The sequence below is a fragment of the Mirounga angustirostris genome, unplaced genomic scaffold (assembly GCF_029215605.1).
Source record: "Mirounga angustirostris isolate CCGP_5_RB_7025 unplaced genomic scaffold, mMirAng1.0.hap1 SCAF_1, whole genome shotgun sequence".
Taxonomy (NCBI): domain Eukaryota; kingdom Metazoa; phylum Chordata; class Mammalia; order Carnivora; family Phocidae; genus Mirounga; species Mirounga angustirostris.
The window spans coordinates 128,926,817-128,949,134 of NW_026991709.1; the positions used below are offsets into that span (position 1 = coordinate 128,926,817).

General features: G+C 41.4%; 1 protein-coding gene across 1 annotated transcript in view; it reads right to left on the reverse strand.

Annotated features, from left to right (window-relative positions):
- COL6A5 (collagen type VI alpha 5 chain) overlaps positions 1 to 22,318 on the reverse strand; it is a 129,250-nt gene that overhangs the window by 29,285 nt on the left and 77,647 nt on the right. Inside the window, exons 22-35 of the mRNA XM_064588080.1 lie at positions 21,857 to 21,919; positions 20,332 to 20,394; positions 18,997 to 19,059; positions 17,612 to 17,674; positions 16,138 to 16,188; positions 15,981 to 16,016; positions 14,559 to 14,621; positions 13,241 to 13,303; positions 10,653 to 10,688; positions 10,500 to 10,536; positions 6,892 to 6,903; positions 4,147 to 4,631; positions 2,920 to 3,013; positions 1,715 to 2,374 (exon numbers count right to left, since the gene is read on the reverse strand). Of these exons, the coding sequence (XP_064444150.1) occupies positions 1,715 to 2,374; positions 2,920 to 3,013; positions 4,147 to 4,631; positions 6,892 to 6,903; positions 10,500 to 10,536; positions 10,653 to 10,688; positions 13,241 to 13,303; positions 14,559 to 14,621; positions 15,981 to 16,016; positions 16,138 to 16,188; positions 17,612 to 17,674; positions 18,997 to 19,059; positions 20,332 to 20,394; positions 21,857 to 21,919 (1,789 nt within the window). The remainder of the gene's footprint in view (positions 1 to 1,714; positions 2,375 to 2,919; positions 3,014 to 4,146; positions 4,632 to 6,891; positions 6,904 to 10,499; positions 10,537 to 10,652; positions 10,689 to 13,240; positions 13,304 to 14,558; positions 14,622 to 15,980; positions 16,017 to 16,137; positions 16,189 to 17,611; positions 17,675 to 18,996; positions 19,060 to 20,331; positions 20,395 to 21,856; positions 21,920 to 22,318) is intronic.

Consider the following 22,318-nt stretch of genomic DNA (forward strand, 5'->3'; position numbering starts at 1 on the left):
TTGTTCTATATTAAAAAGCATATCATTATTTTTCTTCATTCAGGAAAATAGTTTTTAGTTAAAGGAGGCTTTTGGCCATGGAATGATCCACAATTCCATGAAAATATCTCAGAGAATGTTTGTGGTTTTATAACAATTGTACTTCTCTAGTTCTAAGATAAGCATTCCCCCCCCCACCCCATTTCTCTGAAATGAGACTAAGTCTTCCAATCAATCGCATCTGCCAGGTGCCGTTAGTAAGGCGGGAACAGTGATAGAGGAGGCGCTGCCTGTGCATGTGGGAACAGCAAACATGCCAGTACCAAAACTTGTAGAATAAGGGTAGTAGCTTAGGAACAATCCCCGGAAGTATTAGTAGAGGGGTCTTAACCACTACAAACCAAGTGGTTATGGGAAGGCACTGAACTGGATATATTTACCAACACTGTGCAGGTGGCAACAAAAGTAAGCTAGCTCTAATCATTGCAAAGCCTAACTTAAGAGCCCAGCAAGACCCACTTTGAATTGTTTTATAGAGTCTTTTAAAAGTGCTGTGTCGCCATCAATCTTGATGACATAAAGAACAATACTGCATTGAACAAGATAGATCTCAGTGAATTGGAGTCAAGAAATAGCTCACAGGAGTCCAGTTTTGAATGTGAAGAAGTCCTAGGAATGCCCCACCAGTCTATTTCACACATATTCCCTGTTCATGCATGCACAAGAGTGACATCTGCCAGTCTGTCTAAAAGAACTCTTCAGTTACTATAAAATACAAAACTAGAGTTTGCAGACAGTCAAGTTGGTAACAATATTTAATTGGAAGCACTTTTTATTTCTTTTTACATAATATAATGGTGTATCATACAATTGCAGGCATTTAGAGTTAAAGAAATAACATGATATTCCCAAGGGGGAAGTTACTGGATTTTGCAATCAAATATGAGTTACAGCAAAAAGGTGGAGCCCTCTCTGCAATGGAGAGTGAACTCTCAAGATATTGTCATGATGGTGCTATTGGAGATTCCTTGAATACCAGGGCAACTTTGGACTTTAAAGTGTGGTAGGTTTGGTTCCAACAGAACCTAGGTCTAAACCTGGTAGAGTCCCAGAAAGAACAGGTTCAGCCCTGATTCTGTGGGATGCCCTAGAGGCAGGGTTTCTCAACTTCAGTGCTATTGACAATTTGGCCTGTATCTTTTTTTTTTTGCTTTGAGGGGGTATCCTGTGCATTGTAGGATGTTTAGCAGCAGGTATGGTGTTTAACCTGAGAAACTAAAATATGGCTGGAAAATCTTAATATTGATAAATAAAGCACATTTCACATGTATACTATTACTATATTTTTTGATAAAATAATAATTCAAATCAAAACCACATTGAGATACACCGTACACCAGTTGAAAATAAACTAGGTGCAGTGGGCAAACTTTTATGTAAATGCTCATCTAACGACTGCTAAAACTTCTTTAGGTTGAGCAGGTGTGGCTCTAGAGAACTCCAATCCCTCTGTGCGTTTAGTGCTGAGATTTTGTATAAAAGACATTCTATCATGAAAAAGGTCTCACCACATTAGGACCAAGAAAAAACAAAGTATAAGCAGGATGTGTCCCATCCCTGTCCCCATCTCACCATCTAATTTGTATATTTGGGTTAGCTATAGCTTCAAAGATGTGTTACTATTAACAAACACTAATTTATTAAAACAAAGAAGAAAAACAAAATAATGACTTACGTCTGATTGAATAAACAATTGGCTTTATAAACTTCGTAATATAATCCAGATCTGGTTTATGAATTCTCCCAAGCTGTATCAGATGGTGATCAAGTGGGTAGCTGGCTAACTCCTCCATGTCCTCCTTATATGCAGAGCCCAGGGAAATCACAAATATGACATAGCCTTGACATTTGGCCCTCAGAGTCACCTTCTTTAAGAATTCCTTTCTCTCATGATATTCTCCAGCTGAGATCACAAAAATGACCTTGTGTTTTCTCAAGTTTGGTGCTTGTGGGAAGAGGTTCTCCACAGCCCATAGTAGGGTATGGCCAATGGTGGCTTCTCCTTTTAGCTGTTGGAGGGAAGACTGGATGTGCCTCTTCATTAGGACTCCATCACTGTAAGTTGTAAATCCAAACTCTGTTTTCACCACACCCTTCTTTCTCCTAGAACTATCCCAAGGAGAATAGCTCAACAAGGCAATCCTATCACCAAAGTCAGAGATTCTAGGGTCTGATGCAATATGGAAGTTGTCAATCATAGAGCTCACCAAGGTTTTCATAGCCTTAAACTCATCATTTGCTATAGTCTGAGAATTGTCTAAGAGGAAGGCTACATCCATGTATGAATTTTCAGGTAAAAAAATCTCTTTGATGCAATCACTTGGAAAACATTTATCTGAAAACACAGAGAGAGACTCATGATTGGTTCAATGTCTGCACAAGACACTGTTGTTTGAGATCTTTTTCAAGTGATTCAGTGACTGATTACCAAGACTTAATAATCTGATCAATACCTCTTTAATCTCACATTATTTAAATTAATGAAGAATTTTCAATGTCCCAATATTTCTGTGGCCACTAGAAGGCAATTTGGGAAGGTCTTTATAGAAAGCAGATGTAGGTAGCATGTATGCTTGAAGTCTGCAAGTCATGTCTAAACTCATTTAGAAAATATTTTCAGTATTTTAGAGGTTTTTGATACACACTACCAAACTGTCCCCAAAGAAAATCCACATCAATTGGGATGGTATTCTAAACCAATTTCACATTCTCTGGAAGCTCTAAATATTACAGAAATTGAAACCCTGATGTACAGTGTTGGAAGACTGGGAAACTTAAAATAGAATCTATATTCAAAACTAGAAATATCTGATAAAGCCAGATTTAATAATTCACCCAGAAGGCATTTGTTTCTGCACAATAAATTCTCATGAGTCTTACCATAGCAAAGTGTACAGCGTCGAAATTTTTCTAATGGCTCATACTCCCCATTTGGAGAAACTGGGATCACCTGAAATGTTCCAGTGTTGTCAAACTGTAATGAAAAACAAGTATATGTTGATTTGTTCATTTTCTTTAACCATTATAAGGAAGCCATTGTGCGCTCACTTTAAGGATTAGTTTGAAAAACCCCTAACTAATCACCATTATCTTGCATTATAGCCCTTTGCTCTATTCAGTACTTCTCTCTTTCTTTCTCTCTCCCTCTCTCTTCCTCTCTCTCTCTCTCTCAGACACACCCCATCCCCCTTTTATTCCAGCCAACACAAAACCTCTAAAATACTGAAAATATTTTCTAAATGAGTTTAGACATGACTTGCAGACTTCAAGCATACATGCTACCTACATCTGCTTTCTACAAAGACCTTCCCAAATTGCCTTCTAGTGGCCACAGAAATATTGGGACATTGAAAATTCTTCATTAATTTAAATAATGTGAGATTAAAGAGGTATTGATCAGATTATTAAGTCTTGGTAATCAGTCACTGAATCACTTGAAAAAGATCTCAAACATCAGTGTCTTGTTGTGCAGACATTGAACCAATCATGAGTCTCTCTCTGTGTTTTCAGATAAATGTTTTCCAAGTGATTGCATCAAAGAGATTTTTTTACCTGAAAATTCATACATGGATGTAGCCTTCCTCTTAGACAATTCTCAGACTATAGCAAATGATGAGTTTAAGGCTTAAACTCATCATGTGTTTAAAACACAGATGTGAGAAACACCTGATCTGCAGGCGGCTGGTAGAGCCCCATATTCATGGTACGTTCTATCAGACAAAACTTAGTTTGAATTTTGATTTAGCCATTTATTAGCTGTACAAAATTGGAGAAGTCACTCAAACTCTCTGGGCCTCAGTTTCCTCTGTTTTAAATGGAGATAACAACAGCATTCACTTCAGAGGGTTGTGAGTATGTATGTCAAGTTCTAGGGACAGTGCCTGGCGCACAGCTAGAGCTGAGCAAATGTGGCTACTGTTATCACTGACTACTGTTGTTATTAGACATTGGATTTCATGGACCCTGGCAACAATACAGCTGGGGAAATCACAGAAAACATCTGTATCACGTATCATGTAATATCATGTATCCCACACCCCACCCTACTCCCCACTAGCCCCATCTTACCATGTTACACATGAAGAAGTTGCCAAGGGAAGTTCTTACCTCAAAAGCCTCAAGGAAAATCCTTTCATTAAGAGCAAAGACTGCCGGACTGATATCTAGGGCACTGAACTCCATGGTGGCGGTGATGATGGATGACTGACTGGCCGCTTGTCCATTGCCGAAAAACACAGCAACTTTCCTCACGTTGGCTCCTGCATATGTCCGCTTGAAAACGTTCCGGGCCACAAACCTCATTGCATTACCAATGTCTCGAGCTTCTGTGGGGGGTTGATATTTCATTTGGGAAATAAGCTGGAGGAGGTGCTTCTTGTTACGGTAGTCTGACCAACGGATGAGGTAGCTGGTACTTGAGTCATAGGAAACTACAACAACTCTTGCTCCCACAGGGCAGTTACTTTCTCTGATGTTAAGGTCATTGACAATGGATTTGATGATTTCCCTCATTTCATTAAATCTCTGTTCGGAGATACCGTAGGACTGGTCCAGGGCAAATACCAGCTCTGTTGGGTACACAGGACACTTTTCTGCGAACATGAAATGCAGAAGTATGACGTCATTTCACTGATCAAAAGCCCTTCTTTTACTCTAGGGGTGAGCCTGGTTCACACCAAGGGCTAGGGAGATGCAGATGTTGCCTCCAGCTCCAGAACTAGAGGTATGCACAAGTAACTCTTTGTTCATGTGAAAGTGTTACATGAGTCTAGAGCATTCATATGCAGTGGTATAATACTTCACAGCCCTCAACCAGCCTGCTATTTAAAAAGAAATTGACGGGAGTATCTGGGCTGATAGAACAGTTCTGAATCCTGATCGTGTTGGTGGTTACATGAATCTATGCATGTGTTGAAATGGAACTCACACACAAAAAAATTATTTTTACTGTAAGTAAAATTTTTTAAAAAATTAATAAAAGGAAATGATAGCTTTGAGGGTTTTGAAAGTTCACTGTCTTCAAAAATCTTCAGAAATGATCTACTAATAACTATAGTCAGTCAGAAGATTTTTATTCACTTATGCAATAAATATTCACTAAGTAGCACACTGGGTGATATGCAGGGTGACATACATTGAGATACATGCAAAGATGACCCAAATTCAAGCCTGCCCTCAAGGAATCTATCCTGGAGATGATTGCTCCACGGAGAGGTACAGAGTGACTATTATTCTTCATGAGCATTTGGAGGACAAAGAGGCTGTTTCCCAAGAGAGGGGCCCTCAGAGCCCTCACAGAAGCTAGCTTTTAAATGAAAGCAAGGGTGGCTGGAGGAAGGGAGCAACATGACCACAGAAGGCTTGCAATGAGCTGTTATAAAAATGGGGCTGTTTGCAATTTCCAACTCAATGCTAATAATGTTCTGGTGATTGAACTTTAGGAACCTCATAGGGAATCTGCCCTATGTATCAAACCTAACTTTTCAAGGTGCTATTAAAGTCTGAACACAGGAAGAGAAAAGGGGATTATTTAAAAAACAAACACCCTCATCTACATAGGCTGCTCTACTATCCTCAAGCTGGCTAACTCCCCAAGCACATTAGATTCTAAATATCCCATACCCCAACCCACTGTTCTCAGCAATAGAATAGGAGAGGAAAGGTTGATTTAGAGATGTTTTGAATCAAGGAATTTTATAGTGAAGAAAAAATATCAAAGCTAATAATGAACAGTAAAATATGAAAAATTAAGTATTCTCCCCTTCTTTGCCCTAATACGAAAAATTATTAAAGAAGCGCTAGGCAAGCATCTTCAAGACTGACCTATTGTCACAGATTCTCCCAGAAAGCACAACCAGTTTCTATTTATTTTTATTTTCTCCTTTTCCTAGTGCCCAGCAGAGTACCTGATAAATTTAATTCAAATCCATGAAGTTTTATTGGGTACTTATATGTGTAAGTTTTGGGTGTTTTTTTTTTTTTTGTCTGTTTATTTTTCAGAATTAAAGTTAATGATGCCAAATTTGGGATAAGGTCAAACTTTTGGGATAAGTCCCTATGGGTCGGGGCGCCTGGGTGGCTCAGTCATTAAGCGTCTGCCTTCGGCTCAGGTCATGATCCCAGGGTCTTGGGATCGAGTCCCACATCAGGCTCCCTGCCCGGTGGGAAGCCTGCTTCTCCCTCTCCTGCTCCCCCTGCTTGTGTTCCCTCTCTTGCTGTGTCTCTCTCTGTCAAAATAAATACATAAAATCTTAAAAAAAAAAAAAAGTCCCTATGGGTCTACTTCAGCAGGCTTCTGGAAGTCCAGGAGCTCTTGACGTTGACATAACCGCTTCAGCGGCAATGGGGTCCAAGGGATCTAAGGTGCCATGCAACACCCACTGCAGTCCAGGCCCCAGGAAGACCATCCACAGCAAGGTCAGGTGTACAAAAGGTGGGCACTTGGTGAGATGAAATATGTGTGTGGGGGTCAGAGACAGGAAAAGAAACATCACCGGTCCAAGAAGCCAGTGTCCACAGGGTCAGCAACAGAGCAAGAGAATGTGGTCATTCAGAGCCCTGTCCCTGAATTCCCCAGCAATGCGGGCCTACTCCATGAAGAAACTGAATTGTGAAACTGAGACAGGACCTAGAAAGCACAATAGTGTGAAGGGGCTTGGGGCTGGGTGTCACCATTTTACCATCGGGTAGAAACATGACATTGACAACTACAGCCATAATCACAAAACTGAAGTGTCAGCATAGAAGGAAGAAGCCCTTTTTCCCATGGGGCTGAGAGTTTCTTTCAAATGGGTCTTGTCAGAATGCAGCTAATTACTTCAGCCAGCAACACAGTACAGTAAGAATACTCACTTTTCCAACAAGCTATAAAAGACAGAGAGAGAGAAGAATCTGTTACATTTTTGGCACACAGACAAAATAATCCCCCAGAACAAAATTTCAGCAAACCTTAATATTTGTTTGACTCTACTTGCAAATGAGGCTAATTCCTAAATTACAGGAAGTCAAGGTTAGAGGCCTGAGGAACACATACACTGAATTTTATTAATGGGTGAACCTTCCTGACCTTTTCTCCTTGTGAACCATGGCCAGCAGACTTCAGCATAATTTCGGTTGAAATCTGAAACACTGATCACTTGTCTTAGAAGTAGAATAGATGAGCCTCAGATTAAAAGGCAAGATAGCTCAAATTCAATTTTTTTCTCTCTCTCTCTTCTTATCGTCTTGAGAGTCATTCAGCAAGGCAAGGCTAAAATATGGAGCTTATTTTCCTTGCACCTTGGGAACCTCTCTTTTCCCGCAGAAATGTGGGGATTTCCAAATAAACTTGGTCTCTGCTAAAAAATACAGCGCCTGGGTTTGAGTGATCTCTGTATCTAGAGAGAGGAGGGAAGCCCCCAAGGATTTCTCCTGAGCAAAACAGCATCTGGTTTTTCTAAGTGATTTACTCCATAAACAGGGGACCAATCAGAGGGAGATGTTGGTAAATCTTTAGAAAGCACTGGCCTGACAATTTCCTTGCTCATGTTTCTCAATTTTTAAAAAGCAAATGAATCACTCCGATATAATAAAAAATTTTATTAGCACTGGCAACAACCTAGCCTCCACCCTGCTGTCCCACAGCTCATGCCCTCTCACGTCACCCCTATTAACACCCTTTGACTGTCTTAATCCTGTGGTTGCTGAGATGCTAACCGCCAACAGACAGGACTCAGAACCCACAGCCTCCTCTGCATCTCAAGGCCTGCAGCAGATCCCTTTTTCTCTGAGAACCTCCATTTGTCCACCTCCAACCCAGTTGTGAGGCTCTGGAAACGGATGCACCTGTCTGGGTTTGAGTGTGGCAAAGCTGCTTGACTTCAGGGAAACTACTTGATCTCTTTAAGTGTGTTTATTTTTCCTAAAAATCTTCTTCACTTATGCCCCTCCCTCCAAAATTCTAATCATTTGAGCCCTCCTATTTTATTTGCAACTGGTGGATTAGCTGCTAAGGTGTGCCAATTAGGGCTTTGATCATGTACCCGTCTATCTATCGGGTTATTGTTCCTGTGTTGATGGTCTTTTGGGCTGACATTTGGAGACTAACTGCCTTACCTGTGATAGTACCAATGTTTTATGGTTAATTGTTTTGTTACAGGATGTTTTGCAAAAGTCACTTCTGCAGAGGCTGCTAGGCGAGATGCTGCTGTGGGTTTTATCTAAGCTGGTGCAGTTTCGTCTTAGCTGTCCCAGCTCCTTGTTTTCTTGTTGGGAACCCTGGCCCTGGCTACGTAACTGTCCAATTAACTCCTAACACAACCACCCCCACTCCACATTCCCCTCAGCCTCCTAGAACTCTTATTTTATTCTGGGGGTGGAGTCCCAATCACCAGCTCAGGACTGGGGCCTCACCCCAGTGTTGCAGGACTAGGGTGCTACAGCTCTTATTTTATTCTGGGGGTGGAGTCCCAATCACCAGCTCAGGACTGGGGCCTCACCCCAGTGTTGCAGGACTAGGGTGCTACAGGACTGAAAAGCAAACTTGGTAGACCAGGAGTTCAACCCCACAGGGCCTTCGTGATGTCACCTATAAAGCGGGGCCCTCTGAATTAGCTCTAAAGAACTGTCATCCAAATCCCATCTTGGTTCTGAATTCTAGAGTTCCATGCTCCCCAACCAGCACCCTGTCTGGTTACAGAACCCACACGCCCCTGGCTCCCTAATTTCCTGGCTAACTCCTTTCATTTAGTGTTGGAAAATTGTCTTCAAATCCCTAACCCTCCACAGACCAGTATTCACCTCCCCCACAACTTCCTTCCCCTTCGTTCTTCCTTGGGAAGATATCTGTTGATTTCCTGAGAAGAATTCCCCTCCCCTCAATGGCTCTCCCTCTGTTCTCCCCCCCAGGACCCCAGACCCTGGTTCTTACTTCCTCTGTGTGCTGGAGAGCCTTTCAATTCTCAAGCAATGTCTTTCACTTGGGTCCTCTCCCTTTGAATCTTCTGTCCCTTGGCATTTCTTGCTTTTTTTCAAGCTACCCACATTTGCTGGACTTCCCCATCTCTGCAATGCCATTTGCTGTCCTTTGGCCCCACTCTTTTTGCTAAGATGTCTTCCTGAATTCATCCCTTGGGTTTCTGTTTCTTTCTCTGTCGTTTCACATCCTTAGGACCTCACCCATCCCTGTGGCCTCAAGGACCACAAGTGTGCGAGTGACTTCAACATCACAGTCTCCTCACTTGATCCTCACCTTTATGACAGTCCATTTATTTAGCTGCCTGTAGATAATTTAGGGCCCGTACGACATCCCCCTACCTCTAAAATGTTTAAAGTCATCCTATTTTCCCACCAAGTGATTTCCCTTCACGTTTCCTCCTGCCTTCTCATCCTCAGTGGTCCTAAGCCTCTCCTGCTCTGGCCTTATACTTATTTCAAACTTTTTTTCTTTTTGTTCTTTCCTTGCCCCACCCTTGCAATGATTACATCTTTATCCAGTCTCCTGTGGTAAAGTCTCTCCAATTTTCCCATCTTACATTCTTCTGACTGTGATTGTATAAGCATCATTATAAGTCACCATGGAAGCATGAAAAAAGACAGATCACTTAAAATTCTACCACTCTAACAAAGTAAGTTGTTACATTTTTCTACTTCTGCTTCTAGAACTTTTTCTGTGTAAATATTTACCTATATGTAAAAATAATGAGGATCCAATTTAATTTTCTGCTTTTTAATGACAATATTATTTATATTCTGATTGAGTCTTCAAAAAAACCAATTATCTGCTCAGTATTTGATCAGAAGATGATGCACTATAACTTAATTATTCTCTAAGTGCAAATAGTCTAAAGGTATATTCATTTTGCTCTAATGAATAATATTTCAACAAGCATATTTGCATATAATTTTTCTTTCTTTTGTTTTATTTCCTTGGGATAAATTTTCAGAAACGAGATCACTGGGCTTCTTCTACCTCACTTCCGTTTCTTCCTAACCAAAGACAATCTGTCTATTTGTTGACTTCTGCTTTATTCCTCTGCTGAAACTATTCTTTTGCTACTCCCCTATTACTTCGCCATAACTGAATCCAAGTACCCCTGTCCAAGGAGACTTCATTTACTAAGTAACTAACTGACTAAACCCAAATCTCCATGCTCATCCCTTTAACACCAGGCCCTTGCAGACCTTTGTACAAAATCGTGTGAGCTAATTCACACACCTTTTGAGTTGGATTCCAATTGTTTCCCATAAGCACATTTTCTCTCCTACATGAATCACACTTCTTGAGTCTTTTACTTATACCCCTTTCCCTCCCACCTTTGATACGAGCTGTTCCTACAGCAAGTACTTAGGACAAGCCTGTTGCAGAGGACACATGCCCCCAGTGGATTTAGCTTACTGATTCTGCATACCCACATCACACTCATCCTAAGTGCCCTCACCAATCCACAAACCCCCTCGTCCCACGACACACAGATACTCACGACTATGGTCCCGCATGAACTGGATCAGATCACATTGCTGTAAATAAAAAAAGAGAAAGAGAACAGAAACATGAGCACAGTGACCTCTGAGGGGTCATATTTATTTGCCAGTGGACGGGTTAGGTTTTCATTTGTGAATAAGGAGATACATACGGAATATACAGGCTTCCCCACCATGCCTTTCATGCCCTAGGAAAACAAAACCAGAGCAGGTTATTGGAATGTGAACTGGAGTCTTTAGTGACAAAACAAGAGTAAAGAAAAAAAAAAACCTCATTCTTAAAAGCACAGCTGGCAGAGAGTGGTTAAAGTATTCCTGAACTAGGAGATTATGATGCTATTTCCCCACTTAAATCAATGGTGTAAACTTCTTTGTTTCAGTGTTAGATTAGTTAAGCTAATGTCTGCCCAGAGTGAACTGAATTACTTTTCTAGGTGAGAAGAAACAAAAGTATTTCTTAAAGATGTTTGTACTAAGGATATAATACTTAGAAGGTACTTCTCATGAGAAAACTTGAAATGTAAACAGCAGGCTTCCCAAAGCATACCACAAGGAAAGGAATTTATTAAGACTTCAGAGGTACAGATGTATTACAAATCAAGGAGTTTAAAATGCAGGTGGTAGCATACACCTCTACATATGTGAAAGAACCAGAGATAATTACGTAGCAAGATGGGCATTATACAAAAGAAGAACATTACACAAAAGAGTAAGCTCATAAATGCTGAGAGGTTATAAACAAAGGAGTACGCATAATTGGCTGAAATGAATCAAGGAAGCTTCCTAAAACAAAAAAACAAAAAAACAAAACAAAACAAAAAAACAATGCTTTTTTCACAGCTTGAACTTTCTTTCTCTTTTCCCCTATCAGGATCAGGCTTCTCCTTGGCAGCAGTTCTTAACATGTTCAATGCACATAGGTCTCTTTTGGCAACTGGTGAATGTTAGTAGGCTGGCTCCAGAAAATTCTATTACAGGCTCACACTCATACAATTTCACTGGCCTCAGAAGCTCAACCAGGGATGTCAGTGTAAGAACCCCTGTTCTAAATGACAACTGGGTCATCTGTCCATCCGTCTATCCATCCATCCATCCAATTAACAGTTAAATGTCTACTGAATCCTGAGGTGGCCCATTGTGTACTGTTGGTGTTATCCAGAAATGTTGTGGTATCTATAATTCTACCCATTGGGAGCACAGGTTCTTCCTGATCAGAATCAGGAAATTACATATCTCACTAAGAAATGAAGAGTCTCAACCTTCCTTTTGTAAGTTATGGCACAAGACAGAAAAGAATGCACAGCCATTTAAACAGACAGAGGAACAGTTTCTGGCTAATAAGTAAGAGTAGGCAGTCCACATCTTACAGAAGATCAGAGCTCCAGAGCATCTGTCCTAAAGAACCGAGTTAAAGAAGAGCTTCAGTCAAGTTCTTAAGCAGAGGCTGAGAACTGAGAGCCCAAGACAAAGAAGCTGATCTGATTCTAGCAGACCAGCAGGCCCAAAAGAGAAAAGCCACATTCTGGTAGACCAGCAAGCCCAGGACAGTGAAACCATGCTCTAGTGGACCAGCAGGGCCAAGCATGGAGGCTCGGAAGACGTGGGACCCCCACATGAGAACTCCAGAATCTGGAAAGGAGATAAATCCAGAGCAGATCAGTATGACTCAGAGACTAGAGTCTCACCCAGGAGACTACATATTCACCAATTCTATTGTCATCCACTAAACATCCATGCTTTTGTTTTCTCTATCAGGTCCCAAGTGAAAGAACTCCTCCAGGTAGTCACAAAACACTGAGAGTGCACAGAACAAGATAATCTGTTTTTCCACTCTGTACACAATGCTTACTGCGCCTCCTACATAAACCCAGGTGCTGGCAACTTTTAGTTCTTACCTGACTATGCTCATCAGGGGAGAGAGATGTGTAAATAAATCATTATGGTAACAGGAGAAGCACTAAAATAGAGGTATGGCACGTTTCATCACTGGGAGATGTGCCTGACTCTGCCTGGGATTGCTTCCAGAGGTGACATTTCGTTTGCACCGGAAGCAGAGTGCGAAGCTGTGGTCATATTTCCAAATCTCTCTGGAGTCTATATTTTGAAGTTGGGAAGGCAACAACAGTGATTTGGAAAACTATCAACTTGTCTTGCATGCTGGAACTTCGCCAGGACACCTTTATGAAGCTTACACATTCCCATCCCTATTTTTAAACTTTAGTAAAAAAAAATAACAGTAACAGCTAATATTTGCACTGAACTTTATCATTCACAAAGAGTGCTCACATTTGAGAATGCGGTCCTCACTGCTACCTTTTGAGGTGGTAGGACAGGATATGTTGTCCCCATTTTAGAAGTAAACTGAGAGAACAGGCAGAGAGTAGGAAGTGGGAGGGCACACAGCCAGCAAGAAGCAGAATATGGACTTGAACCCAGTGCTCTGAGTTTACAATCTGTACCCCTTTTGGGGAACAACCTAGAAACTAGTATAGGCTACTTATTTCTTTTCTTTTTTTAAAGATTTTATTTATTTTTATTTATTTGACAGAGAGATAGAGAGCACAAGTAGGCAGAGAGGCAGGCAGAGGGAGAGGGAGAAGCAGGCTCCCCGTGGAGCAGGGAGCCCGATGAGGGACTCGATCCCAGGACCCTGGGATCATGACCTGAGCCGAAGGCAGATGCTTAACCGACTGAGCCACCCAGGCGCCCCTAGGCTACTTATTTCTAATGGTGTACTTACTCTCTGTCCAGGAGGGCCTGGGGGTCCTGGAGGTCCCTCTTCACCTTTCAGGCCTACAGTGAGCTGCAGATAAGAACATGTTTTAGTTTCCACGCTGTCTATCCATGGAAACGACCTCAGTTTTAATGAGACTTTATAATTAAAAAAATTTTTTTTAAAGATTTTATTTATTTATTTAGAGAGTGCATGAGCAGGGGGAGGGGCAGAGGGAGAGGAAGAGAGAGAATATCAAGCAGATTCCAGGCTGAGCACAAGCCTGATGTGGGGGCTTGAACCCACGACCCTGAGATCATGACCTGAGCTGAAATCAAGAGTCAGACATTTAACCAACTGCGCCACCCAAGTGCCCCTTAAAAAAAATGTTTTTAAAGAAAGCAACTATTAATTCAACTCAAGTAAATTCCTTTTCTTGTAATATAAATAGCCATTCTTAACCACTGGAAAACCTCCATTTCCCTCGTAGACCCTCCATTTAGTGACATACTTTGCTCTGGCACTGGCTGTACATTTGAATCTAAATTAGTCATAAACTAGGATTGGTGCTAAAAAAAAAAAAAAAAGCAAATATACTAGGGCACACAGAGATCTAATTAAAAACCTCCCATCTGCAAAGGATCAAATCAAAAAATAATTCTCCACATACATAAGAGGACATGGGTGGGCTGCGTCATTCCCATACTTCAAGGTGATAGATACGGATGTTAATGAAATTTATCCAGCCAGATGGAAAATATATGTTGAACTGCATCTCTTTCATGCTGATAATGACCACTGATATTACATTCACACTTCAAAATGAAAAGATGCTGTCTCAGCGTTTTGTTTTTTAAAAAACTATAACATTTTACTCTACACTTGGTTAATTAGAAGATCTCAACAGCCTTCCTTAAAATGAATGCCCTAGATGACCTTGGGTATGGGTAGTGGAACTGTCAGAAAACTCTCAGTAACACAGCGGGAAGATGTCAGTTGCATTTCCGCTCAGGGTTAATATTCTGGGCTTTAATATGTGGCTTAGAAAACACTGGGAGGCACTGACATTTCTTGGAACAGCCAGTTATCAATCCATAAATCTTTAAAATAGTTCAGATTCATGGAACCATAGAATTTTAGAGCAGAAAGTGATCTTTGGTGTCAAGTTCAAGTCTCATGTTATAGAAATAGAGACCCTGAAATGCTGTGGTGAAGGTCACAAAGCCAGAGAGTGGCATTTCAGATGCCCTTGGGTTAGAGCAATAAAGCACATTTATTATTACAACATAAAAGCCAGAGTCTTCCAAAGAAACATTTATTATTTCTGGAATTATAGGCCGCTTACTGTTAATCCCCTAAATCCTTTGGGTCCAGGACCCCCAGGAATTCCAGGATCACCAACAGCACCCTAAAGATTCAGATATAAAAAATCAATATATTAAAATATTTTCTATAAAAGAATAAAAATAATTCTCTCTAATCTAAAATCTAATTGATCTTATAACAAGACTATATATTAAACATTAAATGTCACCTTCCCCTGTTGCTTGGAACTAAATTATTGATACACTTAAATATTCCCCAAACTATTTTTAATTTTCTAAGAATACAAATATTTATGCATGAATATCAAGGAAATGGCTGCCCAATCAGTTACTAAAAATATCTAAAGAAAAAATGCTTGAAGATCAGGAAAAACATATGGAGTATTAACTACAGAAAATACTAAATAATTACTTCCTAAATTCATGAGTCATTTCTGAAAAAGCTGAAGGTAAAAAAAAAAAAAAATTTGCTCTGACCTTGGTGGGAAATGAATTTTAGCGCCTATTTATCAAAAAACAAATTTCACATTTATCCTTAAACTGAAACATGCTAATTTTCTCTCTTCATCAGTAAATTAGAAAATTGGTCTTCTACAATGAGAACTCTTGTCCTAACAGTTATTTATATAGTTCCCTCTCGCACTCTTCTCTAGCTAAGGAAAGAATCTCTTCTGGTAATTCATCCATTAAAAGCACTTTTAAGAGGATTCAAAAATTAGCTGTTTTCCTGTAGTTGATTTGATTTGCTTGGACATTCAATTTTTTGTAATCCATATTTTGTATTTTAATTTGAGCACCAACTATTGGAAGACACTCTTCTGGACAGCACACTTAAAAAAAAAAAAAAAAGGAAATCTTATCCCAGAATTCCAGTGTATAAGAACAGGAGCTGCTCGGACTGAAATGGAAGGTATGTCTAGTGGTAGAGCACAGAGGTAGATTTCAATCTGGGAGGCTATGAGGAATTCTGGAAACTGTTTGCTTGGGAGAGGAACATGAGTAGGTCATTCTGTCGAAGACACCAAGTGACAGCAGTGTTTGGGACTAACTGAAGTAGGGAGAAGGTGGAAATGGAGACCATGAGAAGAATGTTGTCACCTTCCAGGCAAGGGGAAGTGAAGGTCACAATGATAGAACAAACAGCAATAGCTGAAGCCAAGAGTTTGGAATAAGATTCCCGAGGCAGAGAAATCAAGAGGACAGAAGGACTAGACTTGAGAGGATGTCTAGAGATAGGAGTTTCAAGAACAGGGACATCAGGCAACGAAGGACAGGTCAGTCTTTTCCAATTTAAAGATCCATAGTAGTTAAATCTGGTCCTTTACTCATGAAGCCCTGGCAAAACAATTGCCCTGCTTTTTTGCTTTTTTTTCTTTAACCTTCATTCTCAAGTAGAAAGTTAAGGTCATGGTAATTTCAAAACAAGGTCATGTGCACAGTACCTTTTGCCCCATATCTCCAGGGAAACCTCTTGGGCCCTACAATTTGCAGCAGAGAACATAAATAAATCAACAGACCACTTCTGCAGTATGATAGTTTCTTTTTATATTATTTAGGTTTATTTCATCAATTAAAGAAATAATTGCTTTCCATATTTACCTTTATTCCTTTTCGTCCCATATGACCATAGCCTGGGATGCCATAATCTCCCTGTGAACATACCAGTTCATTTTAATTTCTCAAAAGTGAAATTTAATTGCAATCTATACTGGGGACTTCCAGTGGAGGGGCTTTATCAGTGACCTCAAGCTTTGGGGACATGCACATTGCTGGGTTTTCCTCATTTCCTGCTATATGCCCTGGTACTTTGGCCAGCTCCGCCCTGCAAATACTGCAGAGGGCAGAGTGATGGTCAGGACCAAGGGACTCAGCGGCAGTTACTTGCCTGGAATACTGGAGCTGATTCAAAGGACATGCTGAGGAATTTCCCCAAAGAAGAATTGCTAACGGCTGATAGACATATGGAAAAATGTCCTCCTCACTAGTAACCAAAGAAATGCAATCTGAAACAGTAATGAGATGCTATTTTTTGTTAATTGGTAAAGATCAAAAAAAGAAAGTGACAAAGCCCACTGTGGGTGTGGATGCCCTGAAGCGCACGTTCTCTTATGTAACACATGGGTGCATAGTCATTTGAATATTCCTGAGGCCACTTTGCAAAAGAGTTCAAAGCTTAACTTAAATAGGCACATACTCTTTGAACCAGTCACGCTACTTCTGGAAATTTCTAGATAGAAATTATGATTTTGTCTAAAAATTTAGTTAGATACAAGAATGTTCATTGCTGCGCTGTTTATGACAATAGAAAATTGAAAACAAATCAGGTATTCAATAGCAAGAGATTGGTCAAATGAACTAAGGTATACACATTCAGTAGAATATCTTGAAGCTTTTAAAAGTGATGTTTAGGGGAAAATGTAATGACATGGAAATATACTCATGATACACTGGTAAAAGGGAAAAATTGAGTAGTTTTTTTGGTATCTCCAGGATGTTAATGATATATATTTCAAAATAGTGAGATTATGGGTAATTTTTCTTCCCCATTTCCCATCTTTTATGCTTGGTAAATTTTCTACAATATCTATATATAACACTTATAATAAACATTATTTTTGAAAAGAAATGAAAAAATGTCTCCTATATTGGCTGTTCCATGGACAGAGATGCTGGTACGGCCAGAGCCACTGGAACAGTTGGCTCATTTCTTGGCTCTACTCCCCTCTTCTTGCTGTTGCCTTAGAGTTTTGCAAGACAGGGAGAGAAATGGGTAATGCTGTTTTTCAACTGCCATGCATCTATGTGGCCATCCTGGTTGTGAAAATATTGAAATGTCCTGCTGTAATTTAACCATTATCCTCTCTGCAAGCCCCCCTTTCCCTCGAGCTGTTTTCCTTTTGCTTTAACAGACAGACTAGCTATAGAAGGAGAGCTGCAGGGGGTGGGAGTATGTCCCTGCATCTTCCTAGGAGGTCCTAAAATACCTTTCAATACCTTTCATCAGTCCCCTTCTCTTTACCACAGAACTGAGCACTTGGAGCAGTGAGAAGTTAAGGGTCCTAAAACGTCATACCTGTCTTCCTCTCTGTCCGGCTTGCCCCATTGGCCCTGGATCTCCAAGAATTCCAGGTTCTCCCTAGTAAGTGAGACAAGAAGAGCTTCAGACCAGTAAAATCAAACGTGGCTCCCACCATAGGAAGTTGAGATGGGGAGACTCGAGCCTCTCAGTGAGGGTTCAATGCTCAGCAAGGAGATGGGGTGTAGGAAACCAGTAACGACCTCCCCAAAGGTAAGCAGAAAACTGCAGCACAGCCCAAGGCTGGGCACAAACACCGCTTTCCCTGGGGGATGGGAATGACTGAAGGAGGAGGCGAAGAGTGGAAAATCTACTCCAGGGAGAGTTGATTCATTGGCTGATGCGTTTGCCCATCCAAGGATTTACTGTCCTGGAAAATAAAATGTTGAACAAGATAGCTGTGGGTCCTGACTCACCAAAAAAAAGTGTGGTTGGAAAGAGAGACGATTAGACAGGCAATTATAAACGCAGGGGGCTACGGCAGTGAAGGAGAGGGGAATCTAAATTGGATTTGGTGGGGCTAAGGAGGCGAGCTGCCTGAAGGAAAGGAGCAGGGGCGCCGAGGCTTGACAGCTAAGTTATGTGAGCCAGAAGAAGGATCGTGGGAGGAGTGAGGATGGTCTGGGTAGAGGGAAGGCATTGGTGGGAAGCCTGGGGCAGGCGTGCAGGAGGGAGAAGTGCTCTGAAGCCTCAGAACTAAACAGGGTCAGAGGGCCTTCTAAGCTACTTTAAAGTTTGGAAATTGTCCTAAGAGCCACAGGGAAGTTAAGACCGGCTGCATAATTTGTGGGGCTCAGTGTACAACGAAAGCCTAGGCCCCACCCCCAAATACGAAGACTTTCAAGATGCTGACAGCAGGACATTAAACCGAGCATGGGGCCCTTCTGAGCTCCGCCCCCAGTGTGACCGCACAGCTGCCCGGGCCACAAAGCTGGCCCCGGAGCAGGGAGCCCCCGAAAGATTTGAAGCAGGGGAGTGGGATTCTGAATGGGCCAATAGTCTGCGATCTGACAGACCCCAAAAGAGCCGCTTCAGAGACAGTAGGGTGAATTAGAGAACTGTATGCACAAACAGATTTGAGTCTGGACACCCCTTACCTCCCTCCTGCACTCTGCATTCAGGACATTGGGGAGGTGAAGAGATTTTTCAGAGTTGTTTCATGTTTGAGCTCACTGTGTCTCTCTTAGTGAAATGGGGCCATTTCAGGGAAGAGATAAGCAGTTAGAAATTCTTTGCTCAATGGGAGGAAAAGAACATATCAGCAGAAAGCCAGGTGGGTGGTTGATGGTGCCTGGATCATGTGAGGAATTCACATGGAAATCAAGAAAAGAAGGGAGGTACTTTTTTCTCAGTATTTGACATCTTAAAGAGATAACACTTACTTTTTTCCCCGAAGGCCCAGGACTTCCAATGTTCCCTTTAGCTCCCACTGGCCCAGAAGAGCCCTGAATGAAATTGCGAGACACATATGTTGGCCCTGTAGCAATTCTTAGAAAACCCATTAGATTAGCTTTGCTTTTCTTCATGTCATTTCCAACAGCTCCTTGATGCCTCCTTAACAAGAGACCCAGCCACCCAGGGGAGAGGGACATCTGCACGCAAAACAGGTGACTCAGGGTATAGTCCTGGTTAGAGGACCACAAGTCTTCCTCTGCAGGGATACCGTTGGTCCGTGTGGGGCCTTAGTGAGAAATAGAAAAGGTGCCCTTGACGTGACTAATGTTCGTTCTAAATGCCACAGATTTGTTATAATGTACTGATTTTGTGAGAACGAGACATGGCCACTTGCGTGTACTACACCATGAGCACGTCCAAAGCAGAATGTGTTTCAGTCCCAATCTGCAAATGGGCAACAGTATCTTCCACAAACATGCTGGGACCATAACTGGGCAAACACAGGTATTCCTTGCCTTCTGAGCTCCTGCTATCAGAGCTGAAGAACTGAACAGATTCAGAACGTTTTTCACAGGAATCCCTCACCATCCGAAATCGTATTACTCATTGTCAGAAACTCAGGGACTGAATAGATTCAGAGGGTGAATTCAAAGCTGAGCTGAGGAATCAAATCAATTTGGGTAACAAGGGATCTTTGTAGAGTCAATTTCAAATATCTACAGTCAACGGAGAGAGGCATGGCACAGATAGATTTTTTAAAGTCAGAAAAACCAGAATAGTGTGTTGGGATTTGAAATGTCCAGAAATCAGCAGGACTTGTAATCTTCCAAATGCTTTCTTCAGGCTGATGCAATGGGTTTGTACCTTCCCAGTAAAACCCAGTGAAGGAGAGAGAGGAGGGCTTAAGAGACATGCAAGGAATCAGAGCTATGCTAAAAACCTGTCCCCAATTTTTTCCCCCAAGTCTGCCCAAGTTTTTTTTTTAATAAATCAAGTTTTCTTTTCTTTGTTTTTTTTTTAAGATTTTATTTATTTATTTGACAGAGAGAGAGAGAGCACAAGCAGGGGGAGCAGCAGGCAGAGGGAGAAGCAGGTTTCCCGCTGAGCAGGGAGCCTGATGCGGGGCTCGATCCCAGGACCCTGGGAACATGACCTGAGGTGAAGGCAGATGCTTAACGACTGAGCCACCCAGGTGCCCCTGTCCCAAGTTGATTGAGAAATAAAATACCCCATATGTAGATAATATAAAATAAACTGTATAGGAAGATGTTTTTGAAGTAAGAGGAAATGGTGTTGCTGGAGACCATTCCTGGGTCACTCACCTGAGGTCCTTTATGCCCCTCGCTTCCCTTCTCTCCTTTCCTGCCGGGAATTCCATTTAACCCCTTTTGTGGTAACAAAAGAAACATAGTGCGATGAAGCAATGAAAACATACTTATGAAACACGTCCACAGAAAAGCACTGGTCCAACCCTCAAGTAGCCTTTTAACTCTGAGGGTAAGCCTATCTTACAATAAGAATGAAGAGGAGGCCCAGACTCAGTGGTACAGATCTCATCAAGGAATTCTTGCCTGGGTCTAAGACCTTCATCCCGCTCTGACAGGGAGAAATGAAAAGGAGACCAAAGGGAGAAGTAAAACCCTTAGAAGAAGGAAGGAATTCGTAAACAGCAGTCAGATGGATTCCTTTGTTGGGGCAGGTTACCAGGGCCAGAGTCCTCATCATCAATGTGTAAAATGGAGAGCAAAGTTGTTTCAAGTTCATACAAAAGGACATTTTAGCAGAGGAGTTTAAGCATATTTTCTACTATATTTACCATCAAATACATGTATATATACTATATTTACCATACAATACACATACAGATCTTTCACATAGAAGAAAAAACTAGAGGTGCTGATAAATGTTCCCACTACCAAAGCACCAGCTATAAAATGGCCCCAGCTGCCCAGTGCAAATGGTGGTTGCACCCGCTGGACTAGCCTTGGTTCACTCCCTAAGTATCAAAGGGACCCTAGAGTAGCTGAGGTAATGTCACCCCTTCCCTACAAAGCCTGGGGATAGATCTAGACTGATCCCATGGTTACTCAGTCTAAAGGATTTGCTAGCTGGTGGCTTGGTTCAGGGACCCCGGAATCCTCAAGAGAACACCAAATTCTACCTCAGTGTGAATCATCCGAAACTTCCTAGAAGAAAAATGAACTCTTGAGAAGGTCTTAGGTCTACGCACACCTTCCAGACAAGTTCTGGCTTATAGTGGGCTCCATAAGGTAACTAAATACTCATGTATTACAAAGCCATTACCTAGGGATGACCCCAGCATCTTTCCAACATGAAAGAGAGACAGAGATGTCCTGACTCCGATACTCATATCAGTAATGATATGACCAAGAAAAAAATGGCTCATGTAAAGCCCCATCAATAATATTCTAAAAGCACACTCACCCCCTGTGAATCAATTTTAGATGAGTTGAGTAATAGTTTCCAATTCCTAACTTTCCTTCATGGGATCTGTGTGCAGGGCTTCAGTTAATAAGGAAAACCAATTTGTTGATCCTGGTACTCATTACTAATATAATATTAAGGTCTTAATAACTCATTATTACTAACAATCTGATACAATAGTGGTGAGCACAAGATCACCCATTTCCTCTATTCAAAATAGGAGCAGGTTTGATGGAGAAAAATCACTCTTCCATGTAGAATTCCAGGAACATGGTCCAAGGAGGAAGGCGAGAGCAGATTAAACATTTCTCAGTTATTTATGTTTATACAGAACTACCCACTGACTTCCCATCAGGATAACTCAGCATTATATATCAATATTTACAAAATTCTTCAACACACCTGTGGGCCTTGTAATCCATCAGCTCCCTGGGTACCTTGAGGTCCAGGATCTCCCGGCTCCCCCTGATGAATGAGTTTTCAGTGTTAACACTTTCTCCAGTTTCCATATAGATTCTCTCTTTATACTATCTAGTACTCTAATATACAGTACATGGGTACTATTTTGACTGAATCTTGGCTCACCACTTACTTGGTCTAGGATTTTATTCATTTCCATACTAAAAAATGAACGCAAGGTCATTTCTGACTCTAGTAAAGAATTTCACTCTCGTGCAGTTGATTCCCAGCGTGGGCGAAAAGCAGTCAAATGGACAGCAAGTCCTCTTGTCTAGGACATGTCTGTGAAGGGGGTTCTGCCTTAGGTCAGGCCTGTCCAGTTCCTAGCAGCTGAACTGACGGACCCTTGTGTTTCCCCGCATCGGTGGGGCCATGTCTAGTGCTCTGCGCTTCCTACAACGTCCT